The 27,645-nt window shown below is 43.2% G+C and overlaps 3 protein-coding genes across 11 annotated transcripts in view; 2 read left to right on the top strand and 1 right to left on the bottom strand.

The window, feature by feature from the left end:
* RIPOR2 (RHO family interacting cell polarization regulator 2) overlaps nucleotides 1-14,024 on the top strand; it is a 99,981-nt gene extending 85,957 nt beyond the window's left edge. For all 4 annotated transcript variants that reach the window (XM_082234946.1, XM_082234943.1, XM_082234944.1 and 1 more), the window contains 9 exons: nucleotides 727-908; nucleotides 2,068-2,236; nucleotides 3,319-3,454; nucleotides 4,318-4,479; nucleotides 6,048-6,206; nucleotides 7,707-7,912; nucleotides 9,446-9,529; nucleotides 11,826-11,916; nucleotides 13,305-14,024. In XM_082234946.1, the coding sequence (XP_082091072.1) occupies nucleotides 727-908; nucleotides 2,068-2,236; nucleotides 3,319-3,454; nucleotides 4,318-4,479; nucleotides 6,048-6,206; nucleotides 7,707-7,912; nucleotides 9,446-9,529; nucleotides 11,826-11,916; nucleotides 13,305-13,405 (1,290 nt within the window). In that variant the 3' untranslated portion in view covers nucleotides 13,406-14,024. The remainder of the gene's footprint in view (nucleotides 1-726; nucleotides 909-2,067; nucleotides 2,237-3,318; nucleotides 3,455-4,317; nucleotides 4,480-6,047; nucleotides 6,207-7,706; nucleotides 7,913-9,445; nucleotides 9,530-11,825; nucleotides 11,917-13,304) is intronic.
* A 1,694-nt stretch (nucleotides 14,025-15,718) lies between these two features.
* ARMH2 (armadillo like helical domain containing 2) lies at nucleotides 15,719-17,118 on the top strand. The gene is made up of 2 exons (XM_082235075.1): nucleotides 15,719-16,038; nucleotides 16,363-17,118. The coding sequence occupies exons 1-2, from the start codon at nucleotides 15,840-15,842 to the stop codon at nucleotides 16,836-16,838; spliced, it is 675 nt and encodes a 224-aa protein (XP_082091201.1). The 5' UTR covers nucleotides 15,719-15,839; the 3' UTR covers nucleotides 16,839-17,118.
* Nucleotides 17,052-27,311, bottom strand: GMNN (geminin DNA replication inhibitor). 6 transcript variants are annotated; one of them, XM_082235069.1, is made up of 7 exons: nucleotides 27,147-27,311; nucleotides 24,888-24,960; nucleotides 21,373-21,486; nucleotides 20,584-20,716; nucleotides 19,006-19,088; nucleotides 18,816-18,926; nucleotides 17,052-17,482 (listed from the first exon to the last, which is right to left on the bottom strand). In XM_082235069.1, exons 2-7 carry the CDS (start codon nucleotides 24,939-24,941, stop codon nucleotides 17,303-17,305), a joined length of 675 nt encoding a protein of 224 aa, XP_082091195.1. In that variant the 5' UTR covers nucleotides 24,942-24,960; nucleotides 27,147-27,311; the 3' UTR covers nucleotides 17,052-17,302. The 6 variants fall into 6 exon arrangements, with proteins under 6 accessions (XP_082091195.1, XP_082091199.1, XP_082091197.1 ...); XM_082235073.1 differs by having other exon boundaries at nucleotides 20,584-20,713; XM_082235071.1 differs by having other exon boundaries at nucleotides 21,373-21,483.
* Nucleotides 27,312-27,645: the final 334 nt, after the last annotated feature.

The raw sequence follows: 27,645 nt of genomic DNA, 5'->3' as shown, positions 1-27,645 counted from the left end.
TTCTGTTTTATAGTGTACACTGCCTTGTATACTATACGGCGGTATAGAAATGCAGTGGAACCTCGGTTTTCGAACGTAATCTGTTCCGGAAGACCATTCCGAAACGTTCGAAAACCGATGCATAAAGGGCGGTCTACAAATTTACAGAGAAAATTGAGAAAAATACAGTGGTACCTCAGCAGAAGCCGTTCAACTTCTGAGGTGCGTTTGAAATTGGAAGCATTTACTTACGGGTTTTCGGCGTTCCAAAATGTTCGTCAATGGAGACGATCAAAAACTGAGGTACCACTGTAGCTTTATTCGTAAATAAATAAATTAAAAGTGAATACCAGACATCTATGTGACTAAAATCAACGGGCACCCAGCTCACACAAGTATACTACACCAATGGTAGAAAGTACCCCACAAATATACTAAAATTGTATCTTTTATATTGACATATTATAAAAGGTGTTACAATTAAAAACAAGTGTCAACTAAAAGTCATTTCATTGGTTGGCAGACAACTTCCAGACAGTATAAGAATCTAGAAAGAGAAGATTTACATCACATAATGTGAAAAACTGTATTGTTGAATCTGGTAGTTTCAGGAAGATGCAGAGAATTTCTTCTTTGTTATTAAAAAAAAATGTTTCTATGCCTTTTTGTTGCGGGTGGGGGAGTGAGTGTGTATGGATTCATCAGCTCCCTCATCCTCACATATTCATTTTGCTTTTCCTGTTGCAGTGCAGACCAGCAATCAGTCACAGCAGGTCATCCAGCTTAAGCCTAACAGTTGAGAGTGCACTGGAAAGTTTTGATTTCCTCAACACCTCTGACTTTGAAGATGATGGTGGTACTGACGAGCTTTGCAATGGCGGTCGAGGCACTGACTGTGTATTCTCAGATACAGAAGTTGGGAAAAACAGGTACGGAAGCCAATATCTTGTACTTTTCTTACTTAAGCCCAAACTCTCGGACTTGTCCTTTCAGTCCTGGCACACACACATTGTTAAAGGAAGATTAAACTAAATATTGGGGTTTATAGATAAGTGATTTCCCTACAGAGCAATTATAATTTAGTTTAGAAGAACTGCTTACAGTGTTGCTCATATTTTATTTACCGTTTGGCTGAAATGTCCCCAACTCATGGCTCATGAGTTCAGCCCATGGCTGAAAAAGGTTGCTGACCCCTGGTGTAGATCCACTGAAATCAATAGGCATGAATAACTTAAGACCATTGGTTTCAATGGATCTACTTTGAGTAAGAGTTCGTTTGATAAAACCCATAACTCTTTGTTTAAGGTGGTTAAGGAACCTGATGTTGTTTGGATGAAGATGCTGAAAAGCCTGGTAGCTTCCCTGCTGCTGCTTTGAAATAGCACAACTAGTGACACCCTTTAGCTTTTCTTAAATGCTCTATAATCCACCTTCCACTGAGAAATAAAATTGTTTAAAGAGTGAAACAATCAGTTAAACATTGAGATTTGCATTATTCTGTAAATAAATAAATGGGAAACCTGAGTTCTGTGCCTGAAACACCTGATGAAATCACCATGTCTTCTGCTTCAACGACTTGTGGGTTGTTGTTTATTAATTTCTTGGCTGGCAATTAATCATGTGCTAGTAAAGCACTGACAGATTAAGTCTTAATTGTATAACTTTTCAAAACCACTAATCTATAACCCAGTGAAATCTGCAAAACAGTTTGGCAAACCATGTTGTCAACAGATCAGGGTGGCTGGTGCATTTAAATTATTTTTTTTTAAGAAAGCAAGTTCTAATGAAGGCCAATTTCAAAGACTTCACAGCGAGAGCTCTTTACAAAAGGGGCATTGTTTGAGAGAAACAAGTAGGCCACTGTGGAAGCCATATATCCTTTAAATGTGGACACTTACTTGGCACCGGCTACCTTGTGCCACTGCCAGTTTTGAGGTATGATGCTTTCATTAAAAGCCTTTTGGCCTCGTGAGGGCTTTCTGGTTACAGGTCGGTGCTTTCAACAATCCCTCTTTTACATGGTGTTAGTCATGTTGAGCTTGCATAAAAAGAAATCCAAACCACTCACTTACCTCCCAGCATGAACAGTTACAGGTCAGAACACCCAGAAGCCAGGGGGCATCTCAGCGAAGCATTGACAGAAGACACAGGAGTTGGTACCAGTGTCGCTGGAAGCCCTCTTCCATTGACCACGGGGAACGAAAGCCTTGATATCACCATAGTCAAGCACTTACAGTACTGCACACAGCTTATTCAGGTACCTACAGTGGGGTGTTTTTTTGGGAGGGGACCCCCTAAACCCTAGAAATTAAAAAATGTTAGGATTTTGATTATTTGGGATGTGAAGGGGGAAATACAAGCTGCAGAGGAATTCCTGGGCTTGGCCTTGCAAAAAACGACCTGGGCAAGCTAAAGCCATTAACAAACAATATACAGTGGTACCTCGGGTTAAGTACTTAATTCATTCCGGAGGTTCGTTCTTAACCTGAAACTGTTCTTAACCTGAAGCACCACTTTAGCTAATGGGGCCTCCTGCTGCTGCCGCGCCGCCAGAGCACGATTTCTGTTCTCACCCTGAAGCAAAGTTCTTAACCTGAAGCACTATTTCTGGGTTAGCGGAGTCTGTAACCTGAAGCGTATGTAACCTGAAGCGTATGTAACCCGAGGTACCACTGTAGGGCCATTGGCAATGTAAGCAGACTGCGGGTTTGTAAGGTTGCCAGGGTAACTGGATGTGAGGTGACAGGAAAAGAATCTTGAGCAAGGGCTGCTGGGATCCATCTTGAGCAGGCTGGCTGCAGGCTGGACGGGGGAAATGCCTTGATCCTCTCAGCTGCACTGCTGTGGGAGACAAATCCCTCTTGAAATGACCATGCTATGAGATCTAGACTCCCTCCATGCAGACTGAAGGTATAAATAGAAATAGAAATAAAACATATTTCTTAATGCCATCGTGTCTCAATTCTCCAAAGGCCCACAGAACCTCTGTGAGTGCCTAGAACCCCATGGGCTCTTGCCACTGCTTGGCAGAGAGGGGGAGGCACCCAACTTCTGTAACAACATGTGTGTGTGTGTTTTCTTGGGAGGGGATTGAAAACTTGGAATGATGGGGTGGGATATCTTGAAAGATGGCATGACTGGATGGAATCCTGAGCAGGACAACCTCACACTGCAACACTTCATTGCGGATCCCATCTGTAGAATAAAATACTATTTTTGCTTGCTAAAATACACATGCCTCCGCATTACACACATCAGCAGAATTAATGTAAGTTCTATCCAGAGAATTTATTATACATAACGTGCTAAAATTTTGCTCTTCTTTTGTTGTTTCACTAGCAAATTGTATTCTCCAGTAAAACTCCCTTTGTGACAAGAAACCTCCTTGATAAGCTGTCTCAGCAGGTTCTAGTGATTGAGAGTCTTGCAGAGATCAGCAATGAGAATACTGGGAACATCAGACCTGTATGCGAAGGTAAGACCTGGCATAGACAGTTTCCATTTTGAAAGGATGCGTGCCTATTTAAATATTCCTTAAGCATGGCGTGGAATACAGTCCTGTATCCATTTATGCACAAGTATTTATTCAGGGTGTGTTGTTTTTAAAGTGTGTTCACGATAATTGGATTATTCATGTCCACCAGATCATTGAAACAGCCATATTTCTAAGGACTATAAAACAGATTAGCAGTTTCTGTTTCCCCTACAACATGCATCATAGGCTTTAGTCATAGGTTAGGAAACAGAAATGTTGAAAACTGAAAGAAATTATTCATTTCAGAAGTGAAATGCATTTTCACAAACATTTCCTAGTGTATTATCAATGCATATCTCTGCCACCATGTGGGCTAGATTGAAGTTTGCTTCTTCCTTTTTTAAAAACGAGATCTGAAATTCTTAAGAAACCAAACCCTTTACCATAGTGCCTGGATGTGCAGAAAAGCAATAGCCCTAAATTACAGTTTCTTTTGTAAGCACATACAATCCAGTCAAGCTTGTGAGCCATTGATTTTCAATAGAAATGTACATGGTTAACCATGGAATCAATGGGATAAAGGTGCTTACATTGATCTGGATCCATGTCCAAAGTATACAAAGGGTGATTAGCAATTGAATTATAGTTATCCTTTTCAAATCAGAACAAATCTGCTTTTGCCTTTTAGATTTTTCACTCCGAAAAGCCAGTGCAACCCCTTATAATTTCAAACGAAATTGGCATTTTCAGTCCGTGTTCCTTCAGTGGGGCCTCTTAAGCTTTGCAAACATTCAGCTGTGATTAGAATATTTATCTTCCTTATACTGAAAGCAGTGATCTTTTGTGATCTTTTTTCCATTCAGCAATTCCGGAATTCCAGAAAAGGGTCTCTCTGCTTTCCTTCTGGAGTAAATGTACCAATCCCTCTGGGTTCTACCACATCTCTGCTGACAAGATGATCAAGCAACTGGATGCCATGTTCGCTACAACGCTGAATGACGAGTGCCCGGGACTTGCAGAAACAGGTACAGTTTTCCAGTGTGTTTCTATAGTAGGAGCAAAGAGCATCGGTCTCATTGATGATGTCTGCAAGAAATCTCTGCAGCAGAAATCATGGCTACTGACAGCTATATTAAGTCTTTCAAAGTTGCTTGCTGACATTAGCACACTGAAATATTTTGTTATATTTTCCAAAATGCAAAATGACTTAACCCAAACAAAGGGCTTTTGAAGCACAAATATTGATTTAGTTGATGATTTATATAAACTAGCGTATCCAGTCAGGCAAAAATTGCTACTCTGCTCCAGTCTTCCAGTTACTCATCTTTTGTTTTATAATACTTGCAGATACATATGCTTTGTGTGCATTTTCCATCAGATTCTGGAGAAATATAGGTTTCCCTTACAAAAGTAGCCAGCTCCTGTTAACCCAAAAACCCATTAGCTGGCTCACAGCTGAGTTTTGGCCTACCAGAATGCCTTAGATCCTCTCGAATTGCCTGTTGACAAGCTGCAACAAAACATGTCTCTCCCGTATCAGTCTCTACAGCCACAGAAGGCACTGTAACTCTCCAATGGTTTAATTTCACAGTCCTCCATTGTCTCCCAAGAGACAGATACCACCAGGCTGGCTTCGTTGCATGGCCACACATTTAGCAATAACTGAGCTGTTGAATGTGGTACTTAATACTGAAGAACTACTACTACTACTACTGCTACTGCTACTGCTACTGCTACTACAGGTTGATCTAACTGAGGGTCAAAGTGGTGCTGTTGGTTTCCTTTCCAAATCCTGCTCCTTCCACCCACTTCCTACCCCATGTCCACTGTTTTTCTACATTGAAGTTTATTCCATGAGGCTTTACTCTCATTTACAACACTTGGGCCTTTTTCTGTATGCTTGTAACTGTTGCCCACACCGCCTGTGTGCTACCACCTTTTTATTTGCTTCAAATCCCTCATAAAAACCCAACTTTTATGTAACACGTTTGCCTCAGTTCCTTAGCCCTTGTGCTCTACTGTGACTTAGAAAGCAATCCTAAGCCCTGATCCACTGGCTGCAGGTAAATAAGATGGGACAGAGGTGCCTCTCTGCTGGTAGAGAGCAGCTCTGAGCTGGGGGCGTATCCACAGAAGAGGCGCGCATAAAGCACTCTTTGTTTCTGCTGGTCATAGGTTAGGGTTGCCATGTTTCAAAAAGTGAAAATCTGGACACAAAAGTAGTTAAGCTTCACCCCACCACCACCAAAAAACCCTGAAAAATAATAATGAATTTTGAGTTAAGTAAATTTGCCAAAATCTATACTCCTGACATCCAGATTTTCCCAGGCATTTCAGTGATTCCTGCCCAGACACTGCTTCCGATGACTGAATCCCGGCCATGTCTGGGAAATTCTGGACATGTGGCAGTCCTATCATGAGTGCCAGTAGCAGGGTGAAGGTAGGCTCTGTTGCACTAGGGAAGGAATGTGAATCAAAAGCAACATCCGCATTCACTGTACCATGACTTACAAACTTGCAAACTTATTAAATCAGCACAGTGCCTCCTAGAATTTTAATCTGCTTTTTTTTTTTTTAATCTTGTCACGCACAGTGTTCAAAACCTTGGTATCACATATCTTGGATCGAGCGGAGCCTGTCCTCTCCTCCAGTCTGCCCTTGGAAATCATAACAGTTTTCCAGTATTACAACTATTTTGCCAACAGAAATGTCCACGATCTGGCAAATTATTTGCTTCAGCTTGCAAGAGAAGGTAAGGATGATCATACTGCTTCCTAGGGAACGTTATCTTTAAAAAAAAAAAGCACAGCATGAAATAATTCCATTTGCTGCTCCAAAGAATCCAGGAGTATGTTTTAAGTTAAGGTTCACAATGCACACATGAACGGTGTGCTTTGAACTAAGGCAAAAACGACGCCTATGGCTGGGGGAAATCTGAAGATCAAATAATGGGCTCTCCCTGAATAGCAGGATCTGCTACGTGTTAATTCGCATAAAAACCATACACATTTACACACAAACACATAACTTCTATTAGCCGAGAGTCTTGAAGCCATTGCGAATGATGTAATGTAAAGTCTGTTTTAGTTGAAGGGTGATAGCTCGGTGGTAGAACACATAATGTCCTAGGGTTGATTTCAGCATTTCAAGACAGGTCAGTGAAAGAGTGCAATGCAAAACTGAGTTAGATGGGAGTTGGACCAATAGTTAGGCAAGCTTCCTGTGTAAACTCTAAACTCTGCTAAACAACTAAACAACTAAAACTCTGCAGTTTGCCACAAGGTGTCCCATATCAAAGATGCCAGCAAAACAACCTGGATGGTTGAAGAAAGTAAGGTGACTGTTAAACTAATTTTGACTTATGGAGGCTGCTGGAAAAACTCACGGTTGATCCGGTTCCTCACATATTCCTTAAAATTTTCTCGAGCTTCCCCCAACCCCAGCCCCCAAACAGGCAGCTCTCTGCAAGCCGTGTGAGCCCAGCGCTGGCTCCCGCTGCTTGCGGAGAGGTCCGCGAAGCCTGGACGCGCTGAGTGCAGGCAACTCTCCGCAAGCAGCGGGAGCCCAGCACTGGGCTCCCGCTGCTTGCTGAGAGGTCCGCGAAGCCTGGAGAGCAGAGGGGTCGGTGCACACCGACCCCTCTCACTCTCCAGGCTTCAGCGAAAGCCTGCATTCGCCCCATAGGACGCACACACATTTCCCCTTCATTTTTGGAGGGGGAAAAGTGCGTCCTATAGGGCGAAAAATACGGTAACAGTTGCAAACAAATTTGGCAAGATATATTTATGCTCTGTATTGATTCTCCTCTGCCGCCAGTCCCTTTTACCACTGAATTTCTGGCTATGGGCTTTAAAGACCCAACATGTTGGCCACTCCAGGTGGTAGCAGTGACACCTAGAGTGCCTCCTCCTCATTTTGTGGATGAAGTTGCCAGACTTCCTGGTAGCAGCTGGTAGTAATGTGGACACTGCCTTCCAATGAAGGCAATTCACAAACTGATTCTAGACTTTGCCTTTACCATATGGAGTAGCTTAAACACATGCGACAACTTGGACACCTGTTGCTGGGAATCACAAGCACTCAGGTCCTGCTTGCAGGCGTTCAATAACCCCACCTGGTTGGCTATGACTATGAGACCAGGATGCTGAACCAGGGGGGCTTGTGACATGATCTTGCGTTTGTGTTGCCACTGTCTTTGTGTGGTGAACCTAAGCATGCCCTAACTTAGAGGGACATTCTTGTTCCATTTCAGCCTTAATGGTGCAGACTCTGCAGTCCTTAAGAGATGAAAAGTTCTTGCAGAATAAAGCCACTTTAACCTCCTTCAGCCTCCCACCTCAGCAAGAAGTACTGAAATCATTGGCTCTCCTCCTCCTGACTGAAACCAAAAGGGAGACCCACGAGGCTGTAGCATCCTTGTTGTCGGCTGCAGCAGAAGACAAGGACTTCAGGGAAAAGGTAGGTGCGATGGGAAACGGTAACAAAATTATGAGTACTGGGGTAGAGCTGTTAGATTTCAGCTAGGGCATTTCTCTGAGGCTATTAAGGCTTCATGGCGGGAAGGAACTCTCTAGCTAGACAGGGCGGTCTAACATTTCATATCAAGTGGGCTGCAAGAGTACTTCGACCCAGAACCCATGGTCCCTATGCTGCCTTGTATGGTGGGAGGAGCAAGGCCAAAATTTGATGCGTCACCCCCAGCCCTCATGCTGCCTTCCCAAAGCTGAATGAGGCACCAGGCTCTGGGAAAGAGGTGTTAGTCTCTGGCAAGGTCCTAGAGGCCTCCCACCTCCTTCCCAAAGCCTCGCTTTGGGAAGGAAGATGGAGAACTCGAGGACTCTGGCAGAGCTCTCACGCCTTCTTCCTAAAGCTCCATGCCTTGCTTAATAATAATAATAATAATTTATTATTTATACCCCGCCCATCTGGCTGGGCTTCCCCAGCCACTCTGGGCGGCTTCCAAAAGAATATTAAAATACTGTTATACATCAAACATTAAAAGCTTCCCTAAACAGGGCTGCCTTCAGATGTCTTCTAAAAGTCTGGTAGTTGTTGTTCTCTTTGACATCTGGTGGGAGGGCTTTCCACAGGCCACTACCGAGAAGGCCCTCTGCCTGGTTCCCTGTAACTTGGCTTCTCGCAGTGAGGGAACCACCAGAAGGCCCTCGGTGCTAGACCTCAGTGTCCTGGTAGAACGATGGGGGTGGAGACGCTCCTTCAGGTATACTGGCTTTGAGAAGGCAGCTGGAGGAGGGGCCTCCAATGTTGCTGAGGACCGGACCACCCTGAGTTAGGAAATGGGGTTGGGACTATAGGACTGTTTAGCCCTAGTTCCAAGCAGCAGCATGTAGAGAAACAGCATCTCTCCCTATATAACCCCAGCTGGGATAGCTCAGTTGGTAGAGCATGAGACTCTTAATCTCATGGTTGTGGGGTCAAGCCCCACATTGGGCAAGAGAGACCTTTATTGCAAGGAGTTGGACTTAGATGTCCCGCAGGGTCCCTTCCAACTCTGTGATCCTTTACACCCAGGGAAGCACTGCTTCAGGTATTGCATTGATTCATTGTGAGTTTGGATTAGGGCCCTGGTGTAAAGGTTTTCAGACTCTTTACCTCTGTTTTTGCTTTTGGATTGCATTAGTTAGGTGGTGGTTTTGCTATAATTGTTGTTAATCCTAATTTATCTTGGTTTTATAGTTTTGAATTGGAATAAGTAAGCTGCATGCACTTCACATATGCCAATAATTTGGAATGGCCCCTGGAGCACATAATCTGCTTTAGTTTCTCCTTCGGGTGGGGAACCACATGTTGCTGAACTGCAATGCCCTTCGTACTTCATCATTGCCCATACTGGGTGGGGCAGAGTTGGAGTCCAACAGCATAGGGAGGACTGCTGGTTCTCAGTCTTTGCCTTAAGTGCTGCCTTAAGTCTTTCTGTGACATGCAGTTACAGCTTCCTCCTCATTGCCTCCCTCTTTCTCCCCCTCCCAGGCTTTAATTTATTACTGTGAAACCCTTGCACAGCCCAGCCTCCACCTGCAGAAGGCAGCTTGTCTGGCCCTGAAATGCCTCCAGGTAAAGTTTGCCTTCTTTTCTTTCCCAGGCACAACAAAAGGTCAAGCAACAGCAAGGGTTTCAATAGCCCCTCTTGAGCAAACAGTAACAATCAGAGTCTTGTTCTTCTGCATTAGCCATCCTGATATTACTTTGCAAAAGTGAGGATTTTTTAATTTTTTTTGCACAAGTAATTTAGAATCTTGAAGTATCTCCAGGATGAGAAGTGTAAACTGTGCATGAGAGCTCTTGCCCCTTTAGGAGGTGCACAGACTTAACTTATAAGCAGAAAACTAATGCTTATGCAGTAGAACAACAACAACTATATATGGAGAACACTGGAAAATGGGGAAGGGAGGCTTTGCCAGTGCAGTACCACCAAGAACTGCCATTGCACCTACATTTGGACTAGGATCTGTTTAAATCGCTATCATGTTGTGGTTTTTGTAAAGGTAAAAGTAAAGGTAAAGGTACCCCTGCCCGAACGGGCCAGTCTTGACAGACTCTGGGGTTTGTGCGCCCATCTCACATCTATTGGCCGGGGGCCAGCGCTGTCCGGGGACACTTCCGGGTCACGTGGCCAGCGTGACAACGCTGCTCTGGCGAGCCAGAGCCGCACACGGAACGCCGTTTACCTTCCCGCTGGTAAGCGGTACCTATTTATCTACTTGCCCCCGGGGGTGCTTTCGAACTGCTAGGTTGGCAGGCGCTGGGACCGAACAACGGGAGCGCACCCCGCCGCGGGGATTCGAACCGCCGACCTTTCGATCGGCAAGCCCTAGGCGCTGAGGCTTTAGCCCACAGCGCCACCCGCGTCCCAAACAAAACTTCCAAACAAAACCACCACATAGATTGTAGCACCATTTCAGTTCACAAGAAGTACTGGGGCAGAGCAATTGCACCAGTGATGGTGGGCGGGGTGGGGGTGGGGGGCAGACCCACTGCTATTTCCCAAGCCCTGCTGGGTCATGGCAGCCAGGGCAGAAAGTGATGGCGGTGGTGGGAAACCAGTTGTTTTTCCTCCTCTTCCACTGCCTACATAACTGCTGGCCTAGCTTCCAGCTCTGTTTGGGAAGGGGTTGTTGGAAGAATGAAAAAGCTGAGTATCCTGAGGCAGTGGCGGAGCTGAGCAGCACACATCCCATGCACCCGGGGGCGAGGACGATCCTCCCAAGGGGCAGGGTGATCTGCCCACGGGGCCGATTGGTGCAGCTGCATGATCCTCCCCGGGGGCTGATCTCAGCACAGGGGTGCCCTGAACATTAACTCCTTCAGGCTGAAGGGGGTGACATTCGGCGCCCCCCCCGCGCCCCCAAGCCTACAGCGAGCCGGGGGAAGGGGGAGAGCCACAGCAACTGCTTTGCCGCTTGCCACTTGCTGGGCTTGGGGGAGTAGTGCCAAATGTCACCCCCCTTCAGGATGACACCTAGGGTGACCCACACACCTCTTCCTACACCCCTGTTCTGAGGTTCCTCAGCTCCCCCCCACCAATATGCTCCAAACACTCCCCATTTTGGGCCTCACTAGTGTTGGAGCACTACCTACAGGATATCCGAGACTATAGCATTGCACCCTAAACTTCGCTTAACCTGTGGGTGCATTGCCTAATCTCAGGGAAGACAGAATTAAGAGCAAGTCATGAAATGACCAAAAAAAACCCATAGAAATTTGCCTGTGTACACCCAAACCAGCTGTAGAATGCCATTGTAATACAGAATTAACTAAAGATTTTTAGTAATAACCTTTTAATTATGACAAATGTGGCTCTTGTAGCATAGTGGTAGTTTAATAGTAATAAATCTATCGTTGTGAATAATAGTCATTTTAAGAGCTTTTGTTCATAATGCAATAAGGTACATAAGACAATAAGACAAAAGTTAACAAAGCTTGTGAAAGAGAACCTAGGACCTGCAACAGCATTTCCTGCAGGGATCCAGCTGATGTGAGCTGTTTATCTTTTCCTTGACTGTTTTGTGCATCTTCAGTTTCATGCCACAAGCCCTACCAAAATGTATCAGGTGTCTCCCAATGGAGGGAGCAGATCCACACGATATTTCATTTTGCATGTGGCTCTGCTGTCCCCACTGAAATCACGTAGTGAGGAAAGTCATATGTGGATAAAAGCCCTCCTCTGTTGCACAACACATGTGGGATTCTGGATTTGAGCTCTGGGCTTCTGCAGAGAAATAGCAAACTCCAGATGAGTTCATAAAATGTTTCACACAGATTTGAACAACTGGACAGAGAATCAGTGATTATCATAAACCATTTGGAACGAGAATAGAAAATAATTAACTTGTTTATGTTTTTGGTATAGGCAACTGAAAGTATTAAAATGCTAGTCACGCTTTGCCAGTCTGACAATGAAGAGATCAGGAAGATAGCCTCTGAAACCCTTCTTTCTCTTGGTAGGTTGACTAACTTTATGCCATTCCACTATTAAATAAATAAGACAGTAAAAGCAAACTGATGAAAAAATGGGACAAAAGCAGAGAGTGGGGTGTGGGTAATAGAAGAGCAATGACAAAGAGAAACTAGGAAGCACTAGCACAGCACTGGTGAGTCCCAAACTCCATAACATCTGAATCAGGAGAGGCAGTGCAAGCCCTCAGTCAGTGGCTGGATGCAATGGTGGGCTGGACTATGATCAATGAACTCAGCTTGGACCCTAGGAAGACAGGGGTGGGTGGGTGGGTGGCTCCTACGTGCGGAAGATAGATCTGTCACCTGTTCTAATTGTCGTTGCACTCCCTCTGAAGGAGCAAGTCTGCAGTCCTCTGTGGCTAGGGGTGCTTTCTACAAGCTCTGGCTACTATGCCAGCTGTTACTGTTCCTGGACCACAGTAGCTTAACCGCAGTGACCCACACATTGGTAACATCAAGACTTGATTACTGTAGCACACTTTATGTGGGGCCACTCTTGTATCTGGTTCAGGAGTTGTAGCTGGTGCAGAACACAGCAGCCAAACAGCTCACAGGAGCAAGTTACTGGCAATGTGTTTACTCCTCTGCTGAGATGTCAATTTGCTGGTTGCCAATTTGCTTCTGAGCTAGCTTCTTTTGCTAATTCTCAAAGCCCCCTTAAGATCCCTTATGCTCCATCTAATCACCGAGATCCTTTGATGGGGCACTTCTTCCACACCCGAGGTTTGGTCAGCCTTTATTAGGGATTGAGCCTTCATTGTGGCAGGCTCTGCCCTGCAGAACTCCCTGCGGTAGAGGTTCAGCAGGAATTATTCCTGCCCTTCCTTTAGGCATCTCCTAAAAGCAGTGCTGTTCAGACAGGCCTTTGCAATGCAAATTTCTTTTTCCCAACCAACATTTATTGCTTTTTTAATAGACGCTTTTGTTGCTCCTGCTGTTTTGTATGATATATACCTCTTTGTTGGGGTCTGCAAAAGTGGAACGTTACAAATATTTGAATCCATAAATTTGCAGCCACTGAACAGCACCTAACCTTCCCTTAATGCAGTGGTTCTCAAAGGGTGTAGCAGGAAAGAATGGCAAGCATGGTAGGAGATTCAAGGACAATCAGTATACTGTTTTGGGAATAATTCATGTTCTTACGTAGCTGCATTGTTTTATATTTTCTGGATGTCCCATGATCATGTTATAAAGTAGTTCTGTTCTATGTTATAAATCAACCACTGCTAGTTCTTTCTTTTTGTTTTCCAATGTATTTATCACTTTTTTAAAAGTTGGTGTGGCACAAGCATATTTTTATTCTGAAAGTGTAGCCAGGAGAACCTCTGAGTTCATGTGACATTTGCCTTGCTTCTCATTTTTCTCTGCTCAGGAGAAGATGGACGGTTGGCATATGAGCAGCTAGATAAATTCCCTCGTGAATTTGTTAAGGTTGGTGTACGACGTGGGACTGAGGTAGCCACAGCCTTTTAAGAGTTTAATCTGCATATTAGCACAACAGCTTCAGAGGCTGGTCTTCTTTAACCACAACGGTGCTGTAGCTGAACTGCAAGAAGATTCACAGGTGTTCGAAGAAGAAGAAGAATGAATTTGAGGGCTCTTACTAGCTTCGCTCTGTAACTTATAATGAAAACAGTGATTTGTCAAAGATTGCATTGCTTTGCTTTTGAGTGAAACTAGGTCACTGCCATACAGTCAGCCTCGGCAAATACAACAGATGTTTTGTAATCATAAATGAGGCATTTTAAATTGTATATGGTGGGTTTTCTGTGAATATAATTGCATCAGTTTAAAACTTTGTGATGCTTCCTCTAAATCGGTGGAAAGGAAAAAGCAAACTGAGTAGGACTTTTAACAGCAGTTATGACTCCCATATGTGCTGTGCCTCAGTTGCCTTCAAGTATCTCCTGCCTTGTTTTTCTTATCAGTAGCACCATTTAGTATGAACAATCTTCAGATGACGGGCCTGACTCTGGAAACAGCAGGATGCAAACTCCAGGTTTTAGTAATTCTGACTCATTTCTTATTTCCATTCTTGCTCTTTTCTGGCTTCCAGTAATGACCTCTAATAAATCCCAAATGATTTTTTTAAATAAATAAAAACAAACAAACAAACATTCTCAAGCAATCGTGCAGGTTGTATAAAACAAATAGGTGTTTTCCTTTTTTCCAGAAAGGGCATATGGCCACATTATACTTTTACATGAAAACACCAATATTTAATCTTCCTTTCCCCTTCCTTGACATTTCAAAAAAGAATGAGGTTTTGTGCATTTGTAGCTGGGAGCTACAATGATTTCAATGTAAAAGAGAACAAGTGGTGATCTCTGGGACTACGGTACTTCAAATTGAGTCGTTCGCACACACACTACCGTATTTTTTGCAAGTAAGGGGGAATGTCTGTGCGTGTTATGGAGGGAATGCCTACGGGTGGCATGCCTACGGATTTTCCTCCTCTAAAAACTACGTGCGTGTTATGGTCGGGTGCGTGTTATAGAGCGAAAAATACGGTATCTGCAACAATCAAGGTGACAGAAAGCATGCTATGATGCTAGTTTTCTTAGAAGTAAATCCCAGTGTGCAATGGTGGTTACTCCCAAGTTAGTATGCATGGATTGTAACTTGAAGGTATTTTATTGAAGCCCTCATCAGACAATAAAGAGCTCATAGCTCTTCAACCATTGGGCACTCCTCCCTGGAGACATACAGATTGTGAAGTGCTGGTTGTTGGTTTTTTTAAAATAAATTTAACAGAAGTCTTTCCCCCCTTTTTTGCCAAAATGCATTGGCAAGCCAGTATTCTTAATTGTTAATGTTGTAACACTGTATATACCTGTATATTATAAATTATAAATATTCTGATTAAAAGCTGTACAGTCACTCAAAGGTTTTACTGAAGGGGAAAAGTCTCTTTTATGAAATGTGAAATAAGTAATTGTGCTCTGGTTTTTAAAGCACATTGCTGCCACAAGCCTACAGTCTTTCATTGTCGTCTTTTGTATTGATTTTTGGCTTACATTTGCCTTCTAGGTTTGTGGTATTTGTACTTCTCATATATACGGCTCCTGTTTAAGTTATAATAAAGATTATTTTTGAAATACTAAATAGCATTGTTTTTACTTTGGTTGACTTATTTCTTCCACCAGTGCTAGACCTGGACTTCCAACTTGATCAAGATGGTAGTTCTGAGAGAAAAACAGCAAGTAACCTCAAATGACAGTATGTCCAGGTATCGCGTACACTGCCACCCCAGCTTTGTTTGCCTATCATTATGTCAGAAGAGTTGGCAGAAAACATGTTTCAGCACTAGGGAGAAAGCACTGCAAAACTGCCTCCCTTCTCTTTTGAGTTTTTAAAGCTACAGCAAAGATCTGCAAGTACACCTGGAAGTCTGAGTGGGCTGCCTGCAGACAGTTGCTGAATTACCTCCAGGAAACTTTGGAGAGCAACTAGTCCTTCTGCAAGTTTGTTGGGAAGATGGTAGTAGAGGTGGTGTTTGGATTTGCCAGCCTCCACCGCTGGACAGGTAAGGGAAAATAGCTCTATCTGTAAGAAGGTATGATCAACAATAAAGTATTGGTTGTGGAGGGAAACAAGTTTCTTTACAGAGATAATTTAGGCCCATGGGGCAGAAGGATAAATCTCAATTTTTAAGAAATGTGAAAATATAACTTACTGGCTTAACCCACCACCAACCGCAGGATAGGATAGCTAAGAATCTACGCAAGTATGACATCATACTATCTCCGTTTTCCATTCTATTTACTGCACTCATTGCCTAGTTACCAGCTGTGTGGGCTTGCGAGTCAAATGTGAATCAATACTTCAGTGTCCCAACACTTCCCTGTTGGTAGAGTGAAATACAGCTTTAGAAAGACATTTTTCCTGAAACCAGTCTTCAGGCAATATGGGAAGCAAGTTTAGCAAAATAGCAGCCTGGTATAACAAGCATATCAAGCATGAGAGGGAACCCGCAATCAAGCTCATAGACCCTGTCTTTCACCACCATAAAATCAAAACCTACGGCATTGAGCTGAGAGATCCAGAGCTGCCCCTGGAGGACAGAGCCACAGCTGCATTATATATTGGACTTCTAACTTACACAGGTATGCATGTAAATAGACAACAGCTGCCAGTTTGAGAAAAGTGTATTGTCCAACTAAGTTATAGTTGGGTTAGGCCCATTAAAATGAAGAGACCAAAGTTAATTGTGTCCTAGTCCAAGTAGAAACAACACTAGATATGACTGAGTAAATGTGCAGTAAGATTGTAAGTATGTTTAATAGCTCAAGTGTCAGGATTCAAGGGACTCCATCGCATGGCTAGGAAATCTCTCAATTTACATTAGCCATTAAAAACGGACAAATATTCAGGCATAGCAGTGTTCCAGCATATTAGTGAAATAATCAGTAACATGTCTTCCTTTACAGGTGGTGTCAATGCTGCTTTGCTTGCATCAGAATACATTCAGGATATGATTAATATTTTGCTTATGCCAGACACTTCTGGGAAAGTGAGGACCTATGTATTAAAAGGGTTGTGTGGCATTTGCTACCTAAACTACTTAAACCAAAATGAAGCCAAAGACAGACATCTTATGGAAATTCTCCTTGCTTATCTGGATGAAGATGAAGACCCTGAAGATGACGACCCTCTAGATATAATCACTATGAAGCTCTGGGTTTGCTACCTTATGACTGTTGTCTGCTGTAACAACATCCCTTATCTCAGGTTATTTAATGAAGTGGGTGGCCAAAAGCTACGTAAAAGTCTGGAGTCCCTGTCTAAGTTGGAATGGTTTAGCTGGCCGCAAAACTATGCCAAGTTAATGCTAGCGCTTCTAGCCTACCAAGAACAGATAAAAGAATCACTAACAAGTAGACCTAAGAAATCCAGCTTGCAATAAAAGTGCCAGGTGATAAATGGTGTTTGGGGAAGTATCCAGAAATACTAAGTAAATTATTGGTTGGGGCTGACGTATAGCATACATATGTACTACACTTCTGTTCTCAAAGGTTTAAAGGGGGTGGGAACTATTATTCTGTGTCCATTACCTCTTAAATAGCTGGCTTAGACTTGCAATATATGTTCTAAAGTACAGCATTTTACAACTGTGTAATATCTGTGCAGAGAAATTTATTTGGCAGTTCCACATACATGAATAAAAAGCTATTTACAAATTGAAATACATAGTATTCCCATTTAATCAAGTAACCAGATGAAGTCTAACACTTCCATTACACTTCCACCGCTGCAAAACCCACCCTTTGAAATTTCAAGTGAATCTTTAGATTTCAAAGGATTCTACTCTTCCCCACCCCAGACATGACACATGGGCAGTTCATTTTCCCTTTCAGAGGCCCAATACTTTCAGAGATTACTTGTTTCATTTGTCAGCAGATCTGTAGAATTCCTCGAGAGCTGTGAAGGTTCCCCTTCAGTTTCTCCATCTAAATCCTCCTCAGTAGAATCACTTTCCTCATATGCAATTTCTTCCAGGTCTAGATTTTTCAGTGTCTCTAGACTTTCTGGTGCCTGTCCAGTTAGTCGCTAGAGAGGTATGATGAGACATTAGTGATACTGTCAGAACAGTGGTAGAATTTAACTTTTGAAGCCAAGTAATATATTATACAGCAGTTAACTTTTTTAGAGATATTACACCAGAACTACATGCTTTATACAACAATTTGCAAAGCACCTTGCACATTCTCCTAATAACATTATCTTACATGGCGGTAAGAATTATTATCTTACTTCAAATCGTGGGGGGTGGGAGGGAAGGGAGAATAATGCAGAGGCAAGATGTGAATGACTGACATAAAATACAGGATTCTGTGCTGTTAAGACCTGGTTGAGATGAAGTAAAAAAAGTTCACACTGTCTCAACCAGGTCTAAGAGTCACAGAATCCTGCATTATTATTTTTTTGGATATACAACTTTAACCTGCAGAAAAGTGTACAGTATATTCAATTTTGACTTTATAGTCACTTTCTCTAGAGACTACCTCAGAAAATAATTTTGAGGCAAGGCTGGGAGAGTCCTAGCACATGACCTCCAAACTTCAGATTAGACAAGATGTCTGCAAAGCACAGACCCCAACACTGATGTTACTTGTGTACAAGCTACAAGTATCAGTTGTTAGGTTATCAGCTGAAATATATGACCTAAAAACTGGTGCCTACATTTAAAAAGGGGAAAGCTAAGTAGAACACAATACAATTCACATTTGACATTTTGCTTTTATATCAACACCAGATTAGACTTCTTACACAAGATGGCAAAGCACTTTGAACCACTGTTTATCAGAAGCATCTTCTCCAAGAGATATTTTATAAGCATAATGTCATAACAACGGTGAAAAAAGCACAAGCGAAGAAAAGGATTCATGTTCCAAGATATCCTGCTTTTAGACTTTAGATCAGGATGCACAAGATTAGGCCTGGGGGCCGGATGCGGCCCAATTGCCTGCTTAATCTGACCCACAGATGGTCTGGGAATCAGCGTGTTTTTACATGAGTAGAATGTGTGTTTTTATTTAAAATGCATCTCTGGGTTATTTGTGGGGCATAGGAATTTGTTCATCCCCCCCCCAAAAAAAAATATAGTCCGGCCCACCACATGGTCTGAGGGATGGTGGACCGGCCTACAGCTGAAAAAGGTTGCTGACCCCTGCACAAGATCTTTGTGAGATTGATCAAAATAACACTTTTTGTCTGGGTTTATCAACAGGGCACTTGAGCATATGTTCCACCACCCACATTTGTTCACCATTTACTCCGTTTTTGCAAAGTAGCCCCGATAATAGATGGTAACAATCCCTTGTGCAAGATTAGACAAGATGCAGAATACAGTTTGAGAATATTGCTGTAGCTTCTAGCTTACCTCAATCATATTTGCCATATATTGTACATGGCTGGCTAGCTCTGCAAGCTCTTCATTTTCTTCTTTTAGACGAGCAATTTCACCATCTTTTAATTCAATTTCCTTATGGAGCTAGGGGGGAAAGCAGACAGAGTTTAAGCATCAATGGTAGTGAAAAGCTGATACTTTTGCTGATACTACATAAAATTACCTTTTCATTTTCTTGCAACACCTCATACAGAGCTTTCCTCCTCTCCTCAGCCAATTCCTTCCAATACCGAGATGAAGGATTGCCTGCAAAGAAATTAAGGATTTTAAAGTCCCCATGTGCACATCATAGAAAACCACTGTTAATTGGTTTACAGTGAACATGCAGGCAGTTTCTGCTTGCTCCTCCTAGTGTGAGCATTAAGCCATGATCCTTGGTTTTTGCATTCTGTCTGAACCAGAGTTTATGCTTTATTTGCTCAAATCAACCACAAATGGCCAGAGCAAATGTTGGCTTTACAATGTAGTTTGTTTGGAATGAAAAATTGCAACCCCCAGTTCAGACATAATGCCTTATAAGCCAAGGATCATCACTGATTTCTCCCACTGTGAGGAGCAAAGTAGGAGCCATCTGTACATTAATGACAAGCCATTAGCTATAGCTTACTGTGGCATACAAGTGCAGCAACAAAGCTGGTGGATCATGCTTTGCATGCACATGGTTGAAGGTTCAATCCTTGGAATCTCCAGGTAGGGCTTGAAGCACAGGGAAACGGCTGCCAGTCAGTGAAACTTGATGGAACAATATAGAACATGATGGACCAATGGCCTGACTCAGGCAGCTTCCTATGTTCCTAGGACTGCAAACTATGGTATTCAAAATTTGATTTCTGGGACTCCCTTCCCATACTTTTGACTCAAGTCTTATTACTATTAAGAAAATATATAGCCAACTTTTCCACTGCAGAAACACTCAAGCAGCTTACAGTTACTAAAACCATCCACACACAAAAAAATACAGCATTAAAGCAGACAGGAACAGCAAATCATGACTTAAACATAAGAATTGCTGCTGATCAAGCTGCTTATCTCCATGCTTCCTTTTGATTAGACTAAGCCTGCTCAACTAGCTAAGAGTATTGGGGGGCCCCAGTACATGATATGTCAAGTCAAATGCCATCTGCAAAGGCAGTGTGGCACTATTACTAAGTGAACCTTCATTTCAATACAGTGCAGCAGTTAAGTGCTTTCCATATTCTGCCAAACTCGCCCAAGTTTGTCAAAGCAGAAACAAAAACCTATGCATGCAAGAATGTGCATTTGAGCAACCACACTGAGAAGTGTGTACCATACTATTTTCTGTAGGTTCACACTTGCTTATCACTGGCAAAGTATCGAGAGGGAAAGAAAGCAGCAGAGGAGAGGAACAGAAGCAGAAAATGTTTTGCCCTATTTTCATCCCCTTTTTAGTCTATTTGACCCAACTAGTCCATTTTGTTCATATTTACCATATGTTACACAGTTTCAGCACAGCAACGCAAAAGGAAACCAGACAAATTCATAAAGGATAAAACCTGTCAATGGCTACTAGTCAAGTTGCATATATGTTACCCTCCAGATTCAGAGACAGACTACTTCTAAATACCAGTTGGAAAAGCCATTGCCTTCATGCAAGACTAGATAGATCTTGAGTCATATCCAGCAGAGCTCTTTCACCAAGACAATTCATGTTTACATATACCTTCCAGCTCAGAACTTATTAGAAGATTGTCACTGCTTTTTTTCTTAAGAAGCAACTTACCTTTTACTGTAAGATCGGAAGCCTGAACACCTCTTACAGTTCTATATTCTGTTTCAACAGCAACTTCCGGTTTGGAAGCCTTTGAGGTAAGCTGATCACTCCAAAGTTTCCTCTTGATTGAAGATTTGGCCTGCTGAGAGTTTTATTAGTTGAGAATTCCAAGCGGGCATGTCTTAACAAGCCATTCTACCCACCTACTCAGTTAACCGTAAAACTATATTCCCACTTGTCATCTGGAACAAAGTTTTAGGGATTCAATGACTGAAGATGGATCTTCAGGTGCATTCAACATAGCATTCAAACCCATTGGTACATGCAAGCCTATATACTGTGTAGACTAGCAATCTAATTGTATACAGTGGTGCCCCGCAAGACGAATGCCTCGCAAGACGGAAAACTCGCTAGACGAAAGAGTTTTCCGTTTTGGAGGTGCTTCGCAAAACGAATCTCCTATGGGCTTGCTTCGCAAGACGAAAATGTCTTGCGAGTTCCTGCGGGGTTTTTTTCCTCCCCCCCTTTTTCTAAGCCGCTAAGCCGCTTATCAGCTGATCCGATAAGCCAATAAAAGCCGCTAATAGCGCTAATCCGTCAATGGGCTTGCTTCGCAAGACGAAAAAACCGCTAGACGAAGAGAATCACAGAACTGATTATTTTCGTCTTGCGAGGCACCACTGTATTATCAATGAAAATTAACAGAACAGGCAAATTTCAGCTTAACTGTCAGCTCACTTAAGCTTTCTAGCTTCCAAAAATATATTGCTAAGATTGCATTCCAGCAGCAGTACATACCTCCTTTGCCCTTCCAACAAGACAACCTGTAATAGATGGCTGTATCATCTTAAGGGTCTGTCTTTGTGATGTGCAACTTTTATTGCTTGTAGAACTATTGCTTGTAGAAGCCTGCTTTGAAAAGAACACATTCAATTAATCTACTTCACCTAGGATTGAAGGTTGTCAATTCAAAATTTTCAAGAAAGCTTGTATTGACATTTAAGGGTTACATACATTTCAGTTACATGCAGTAAATCAGGTCATCTTTATACAGAAACTGGATCTCACATGATATTAAACACAAGTTTTGCATCTTAAATACTGGCTTTTGAACTCTGTCTTAACTGCAGGCCTGAATTTCTGCTTAATCTCATTTAACCAATAAGGAGTATTGAGAGCACCTGAGACACACACATTTTTACATGACAAAAAAATTACTTGAGTGCACATTTCCTTTGATTTGTGCTGGGTGCCTAGTTGCTTTGCCTGAGACATAACACACTGATCCAGCCAGGGTATTGTTTTGGAGGAACAGAATGTCTATCACCTTCCTTGTCATATGTAAATACCCATTTCCTGCTAGTTCTTTTTTTAAAAAATATGTTACACTGCCACCATGAGATAGCAAACAATGGTAGATAATCAAACAAGGATAGCAGGAACATAATGTCATACTAGCGTGAGAAAGTTAGCGATTCACACTGTACTTCACATGGCAAGAGCTCACCTTTCCCACGGTAAAGTTTCTACTGCCAATTAGCTTTACTATTGAACTAAAAGGACAAGTGCCAGGTACTCTGGGAACCAGCACTGTGCTACACTTCAAATAATACTGCTGTTGAAGTAGCCAATGAATATTTCTGACAACTGCAGCCTATCGCTTGGATTAACCTATTACTTTTAATATTTTATGTTTAACGAGGTAGTGCCTTCTGAACAGCAAAACCAGACAGCAAGTACAAATTTAACTATGGAGGTTGGCAAAGTGGAGGGAGGGGGAGAGAAGTGAGCAGCAGGGTCAAGAACAGATGGGTGCGAAGCCAACATCCCAACAATCCCCTTTATCGCTACACAGTTTAGATTCCCTCTTCAGTTTCCTTTATTCTACCAAAATGAGCAGCATCACTCTTCGGTAAGAATCCACAAATTAGCTTGCTGTGGAAACCATGATGAGTATTCCTCCCACTTTAGCAGTTACGACCTTAAGTGCAGCAGAACATGCCTCCCTGGGCCAAAATATGATCCAAACACCTTTATAGTGAAGGGTGACAAGGACAAGCTAGAAGATGGGTGCAAGGTAGGCAATTTACACCTACATTGTGCTTTAAAGATGCTACAAGCACCTCCTTGGCCTCCTATGAGAGAATAGGTCTCATCTCTGACATGCCAATCTGTCTTGTATCAAGCTACACCCCATGTCTAGACTAGCAGCACCTCCACACCATTTCAAACAGCAAGCTTTTCCAGCCCTACCTGGAATCAAGTCTGGGACCTTCTGCATGCAAATCTTACGATTTACCACACAGCTATAGCCCCTCCAAGCATGTGAAGGGGATGAGCAAATCAACCACCTGTGTATTGCAACTTTGTACTAGTTACAAGGAACATAGGAGCGTCTCCACCCCCATCGTTCTACCCAGACACTGAGGTCCAGCACCGAGGGCCTTCTGGCAGTTCCCTCACTGCGAGAAGCCAAGTTACAGAGAACCAGGCAGAGGGCCTTCTCGGTAGTGGCACCTTCCCTGTGGAACGCCCTCCCACCAGATGTCAAAGAGAACAACAACTACCAGACCTTTAGAAGACATCTGAAGGCAGCCCTGTTTAAGGAAGCTTTTAATGTTATAGTATATAATATTATAGTATTTTAATATTTTTTGGAAGCCGCCCAGAATTATTATTATTATTGGGAATGGGTCCTCTTTGTTGGCTTGGCTGCCAAGCAATATGCCTTGTAGAACTGAAAGCACAGAACATCCATCACTCAAAGGGCATAGGATCTTTGCACACAACTATGAGCAGATCACATTTTAAGACACTACGACAGAGGTTTTCAAGCTTTTTGAGTCCACGGCTCCCTTGACCAAACTCATTTCTCCCTTGACCAAATACATTCTTTCTGCGGCACCCTTGTGGGGCTCAGGAGCCTAGTTACATCATCCCTTGCCTGCAGAGCTGGCAGCCTCTCATGCTTTCTCAAACACCCTCCCTTGTGGAATGCTCCCTCAGCCTCCTCTCCTCTCTTAGAATCATAGAATAGAATCATAGAATCATAGAGTTGGAAGAGACCACAAGGGCCATTGAGTCCAACCCCCTGCCAAGCAGGAAACACATTGGGAGTCCTCTGGGCAGCTTCTGCCGCTGCTCCTAGCCAGCCCCAGAGGCACCATTAGCCTGGGGAGCTTGTAGCCAGGGCTGCTGCAACAAACAGCTGTGCAAGCCTTTAGGAGGCAGAGATGTGAGGGCATCAGAGAAAGAGGGGAAGGGAAGAGGGGCAGAGGCCAGTGTTGCTCATGGCACCCTTGACCATCATTTAAGGCAACCAACGGTGTCACAGCACATTGATTGAAAATCACTGCTCTAGGGCAAGACACACATAATGTCTGTACACGTTTAAGTACTGGCCAAGACATATTATCCAAAACATCTGAATAGCACCTAATTATTATTAACAGGTGCTTCCTCTCTTACCGTATTTTCATACCTTTCACTCTCCAATTAAACAAAAACAGTATTATGAATGCAACATTTTATAGCTTCTGCCATAGAATCCTTCAAATCCCTTGGCAAGGCTACCACCATTACTGTACAGTGGTACATCGGTTTAAGAACAGTCCGGTTTAAGAATGATTCGGTCTACAAACTCTGCAAAACCGGACATAGTGTCCCGGTTTAAGAACGGAATCCGAATGGTGGAAGGGCACCGCCGGCGGGAGGCCTCATTAGGGAGAGCACGCCTCTGTTTAAGAATGGACTTCCGGAACAGATTAAGTTCATAAACCGAGGTACACTATACATCAAACCTCCTTGTTATAACTCAATTAGGTTCAGTCTCATATGTAAAACACAAATCCTGGTGACAATAAGCAAGGCAGTAGCATAGACTGTAGTGCTGCAGAGGTATCTGTGGTTGGTTCTAGGCCAGGCTTCCTCAACCTCAGACCTCCAGATGTTTTTGGCCTACAATTCCCATGATCCCTAGCTAGCAGGACCAGTGGTCAGGGATGATGGGAATTGTAGTCTCAAAACATCTGGAGGGCCGAGGTTGGGGAAGCCTGTTCTCGGCAATATTTGATCTATACAGTTCTGAAGACAATTCTGAATACATATTGCAAGTAACATATGATAAGGGCTCCTATGCTGTAGGAATCATGTGATTAGTTTGAAGCCAGTTATGCACTAAACCTATTGAACAGATCTTCAGTCTTGGTCTATTTATAAAAAGAAGTACAAGCTTCGTATCTATGAACTCTATGAAAATAGCGCTGTATACACATCACCTCTTGTCATTACACCTTGGCAAGTATCAATATTACCTTTGTAGCAAGGGGCTTCTCAACATCCAGTTTCTGTTTCATCCTAGAATTCATTGTCTGCTTTCAAGTAGTCCTATATGGGCATAAAATGTACAAGCAGCACATTAAAGTAAGCAGGGATGTCCAGTGCAGCGACAAATCAAAAGAGTTCATACATTAGGTCTGGATGGTTCTCTCCCAATTCCTGAAAGCAGTTTCAAACCTCCATTTAACTCTGGGTTTAAAAGCCATAAAGCAAACTGAGCTTACAATCATCTGCATAGCCCTCAGAGTTATGGTTCACTAACAGCAGTTTTCATCTACCAAGCGAATATCAGAAGAGATATTTTTTCCTAACTTTGAAGTTCACCTTAACACCTTATAACCTCCAGTCATAATAGCAGGACCAGCAATTTCAATATCACAAGCAGCTACTCCATATGACTAAACTGAGGCATGGGAGAAAAGGAAAGCAGGGACACCATATTTCCATTCCAGCTGATTGTTATAATGCTAGAATGATTAATCTGAGCTAAGAAATGTGTCCTTATGATAGCCCTGGGATGCCTCAGCTTTACATGGCAAAGGTTTTATTGGTTATATTTTGAAAAATGCACATACATAAATCTCACAGTTTAGCTGACCACATTTCTGAGTCGGAAGGCAATGAGTATTAAGACTCTTTTGTGTTACAGCATAACCCTGAGCCTGTATTATCACCAACTGGGACCATCTTTTTTACAATGTCAAAATAGCAAACTTGTATATGGAAGTAATGTGTTAAACATGGGCAAAGTGCTAGAACTGTCCTATGGAAAGGACCTCTAAACATTCCCTAAGTAGCAAAGGTGGTCCATTATTCAAAGATCTTATGTTCTATCTACAGTGATTTTACGTGTCTCCATTTCGTTTAGCATTTCAATGTTCCAAAGCACTAAAGACAAATTGCAATTGTGATTACAGAGTTTTATTCCTATGCTATCCTCTTCCACTTTATTTACCACTACTGGCTTCATATGCACAATCTCCACTGCACCTGCAGGAATAAGAAGGCAAACTAACAGTAAAGGATGGTTAAAACATAGCAAGTAATAGTTTATCTTCAATAAATGCTCTCAAATGTGCACCTTAAATGTTATTTTATCCTCTAAAAGAGAGAAGGCAATAGACAATTCTGACCTGGCCACAACCTAATTCAACTTTTAATATTGCAGTTAAATCCCTGAAGAGCCTTGAAAGCTGTAAAAGGTACCCACCCCTCTTGCATTATATGCAAGAATAAAGGCAATTTCTAATCACACCCAAACAGCACATATTCCTTCCTTCTGAAGCTAATATAGTGGTACCTCGGTTTACAAACTTAATCCATTCCTGAAGTCCGTTCTTGAACCGAATCTGTTCTTAAACATTTATCAGTAGTAGTTTATGTGGCTGTCAGTTTGTGGAAAATATCCAGAGCACTTGAACAGCTGGAATATGGGTTTTTTTAAGTGAGGGCTAGGTAAGTGCTGCATTTGGTACCAAGACCACTATTCTTATAATAGGAAATAACTCAGGAAAGAGTTAAAGCAGCCCACATACAGTTAAGCATCTGTAGCTTTCCCCTCAGACATGGAAAGCCTGCAATATCATATGCAGCTGTAGATCTTTTAAAAAAATTATCAAGTAGTCCTTGCCAAACCCATGAAAAGATAACCTGTGTGCCTCTCGCAGCCACACCAGATTCCTTTCAGCAGGAGCTCGGCCTGTTCTGAAGGGTAGCTCCAAAAAGGAAATGTGCATGTTCACTCTGTGTATGTCAATGAATACTGAGGGCCTCTGGCTGTGCTCCCTCACCAAAAGCAAGGAAAAGGTCTTCCACGTGGAAGGGCGCAAACTTCCAAACTGCCCCCAAAGTTGCATTGCTGAGCTTGGGGTCCCTTCTCGTTTCAAACAAGTATGTGGGGAAGCTCCTTCACGTGTCGAGTCGGGTCAAAGATGCAGGCGAGGTTCTCAAACGATAATAACCAAGCACAAGCCACAGCACCGCGAGCACTAGCCCCTCTTTGAAGAACGGGGCGGGGGGAGCCAGAAGAGGGGAGCCTTCCCCGCTTTAGAAATGGCTGACATCACCATATACTTAAAGCACCTTCACTCCATCGTCACCACAACCTGGGAACTGTAGTTCAACCCCCGAACTACAACTCCCACCACCCTTCACGAGCTACAATTCCCAGCGTCTGTGGAGGGGTACGTGTGTGTGGCCCCTCAGGATAACGACCCTCTCGCCCCTGAACTCACCCGCCTCGATGCTCGCTCAGCTGCCCGCGCGACCAAGACTCCCGGCGGCCACCGCTGCCCGCCTTTTTTTCCCCTCGCACGTTAATCCCGCGCGCTCGCTTGAACGAGGAAAAGCCTTTCTCTCTTGCGCGCGCGCAGCCGTAAAAATATATCGCGGCGTCGGGTGGGCGGGCGAGCGTCGTTGCGTCAGGCGGGCTCTCCGCCTGTACCCCTGTCCTCCGGCGAACAGTTTCTAGCCAATCACGTTCGGGGGGTTGGGGAAAGCCGTAACCAATGGTTGCTTCCGGCGTTTCCTTTGAGCCGCCCCACCACCCGCGCGCGCTAGCAGCATAACAAGCTGTTGGGAGGAGCTTTGGGGTTGGGAGTTGTTGTTTTTAAAGGGGGGGGGCAGTTGGAGGCTGTCTAAGGCGGAGCAAAGGAGAGCGTCGCTTATAGCCACAAACCTAAACTGAGTGCTGAGTTCAGTGGGGCTTACTCCCGACTAAAATGAGTTTTCATG

The sequence above is a fragment of the Podarcis vaucheri genome, assembly GCF_965113315.1.
Source record: "Podarcis vaucheri genome assembly, chromosome: 8".
Classification (NCBI taxonomy): Eukaryota; Metazoa; Chordata; class Lepidosauria; order Squamata; family Lacertidae; genus Podarcis; species Podarcis vaucheri.
The sequence above is the reverse complement of the archived record's forward strand: the minus strand, read 5'-3'. Positions and strand labels throughout refer to the sequence as shown.

Coding starts and splice junctions, on each gene's coding strand:
- ARMH2 (XM_082235075.1), top strand. CDS start 15,840: ATGGGAAGCAAGTTTAGCAAAATAGCAGCCTGGTATAACAAGCATATC. Junction 16,039..16,362: donor TGGACTTCTAACTTACACAG/GTATGCATGTAA, acceptor CTTCCTTTACAG/GTGGTGTCAATGCTGCTTTG.
- GMNN (XM_082235069.1), bottom strand. CDS start 24,941: ATGAATTCTAGGATGAAACAGAAACTGGATGTTGAGAAGCCCCTTGCT. Junction 20,717..21,372: donor TTGTTGGAAGGGCAAAGGAG/GTATGTACTGCT, acceptor TAAAACTCTCAG/CAGGCCAAATCTTCAATCAA. Junction 19,089..20,583: donor TTCCGATCTTACAGTAAAAG/GTAAGTTGCTTC, acceptor ATTTCTTTGCAG/GCAATCCTTCATCTCGGTAT.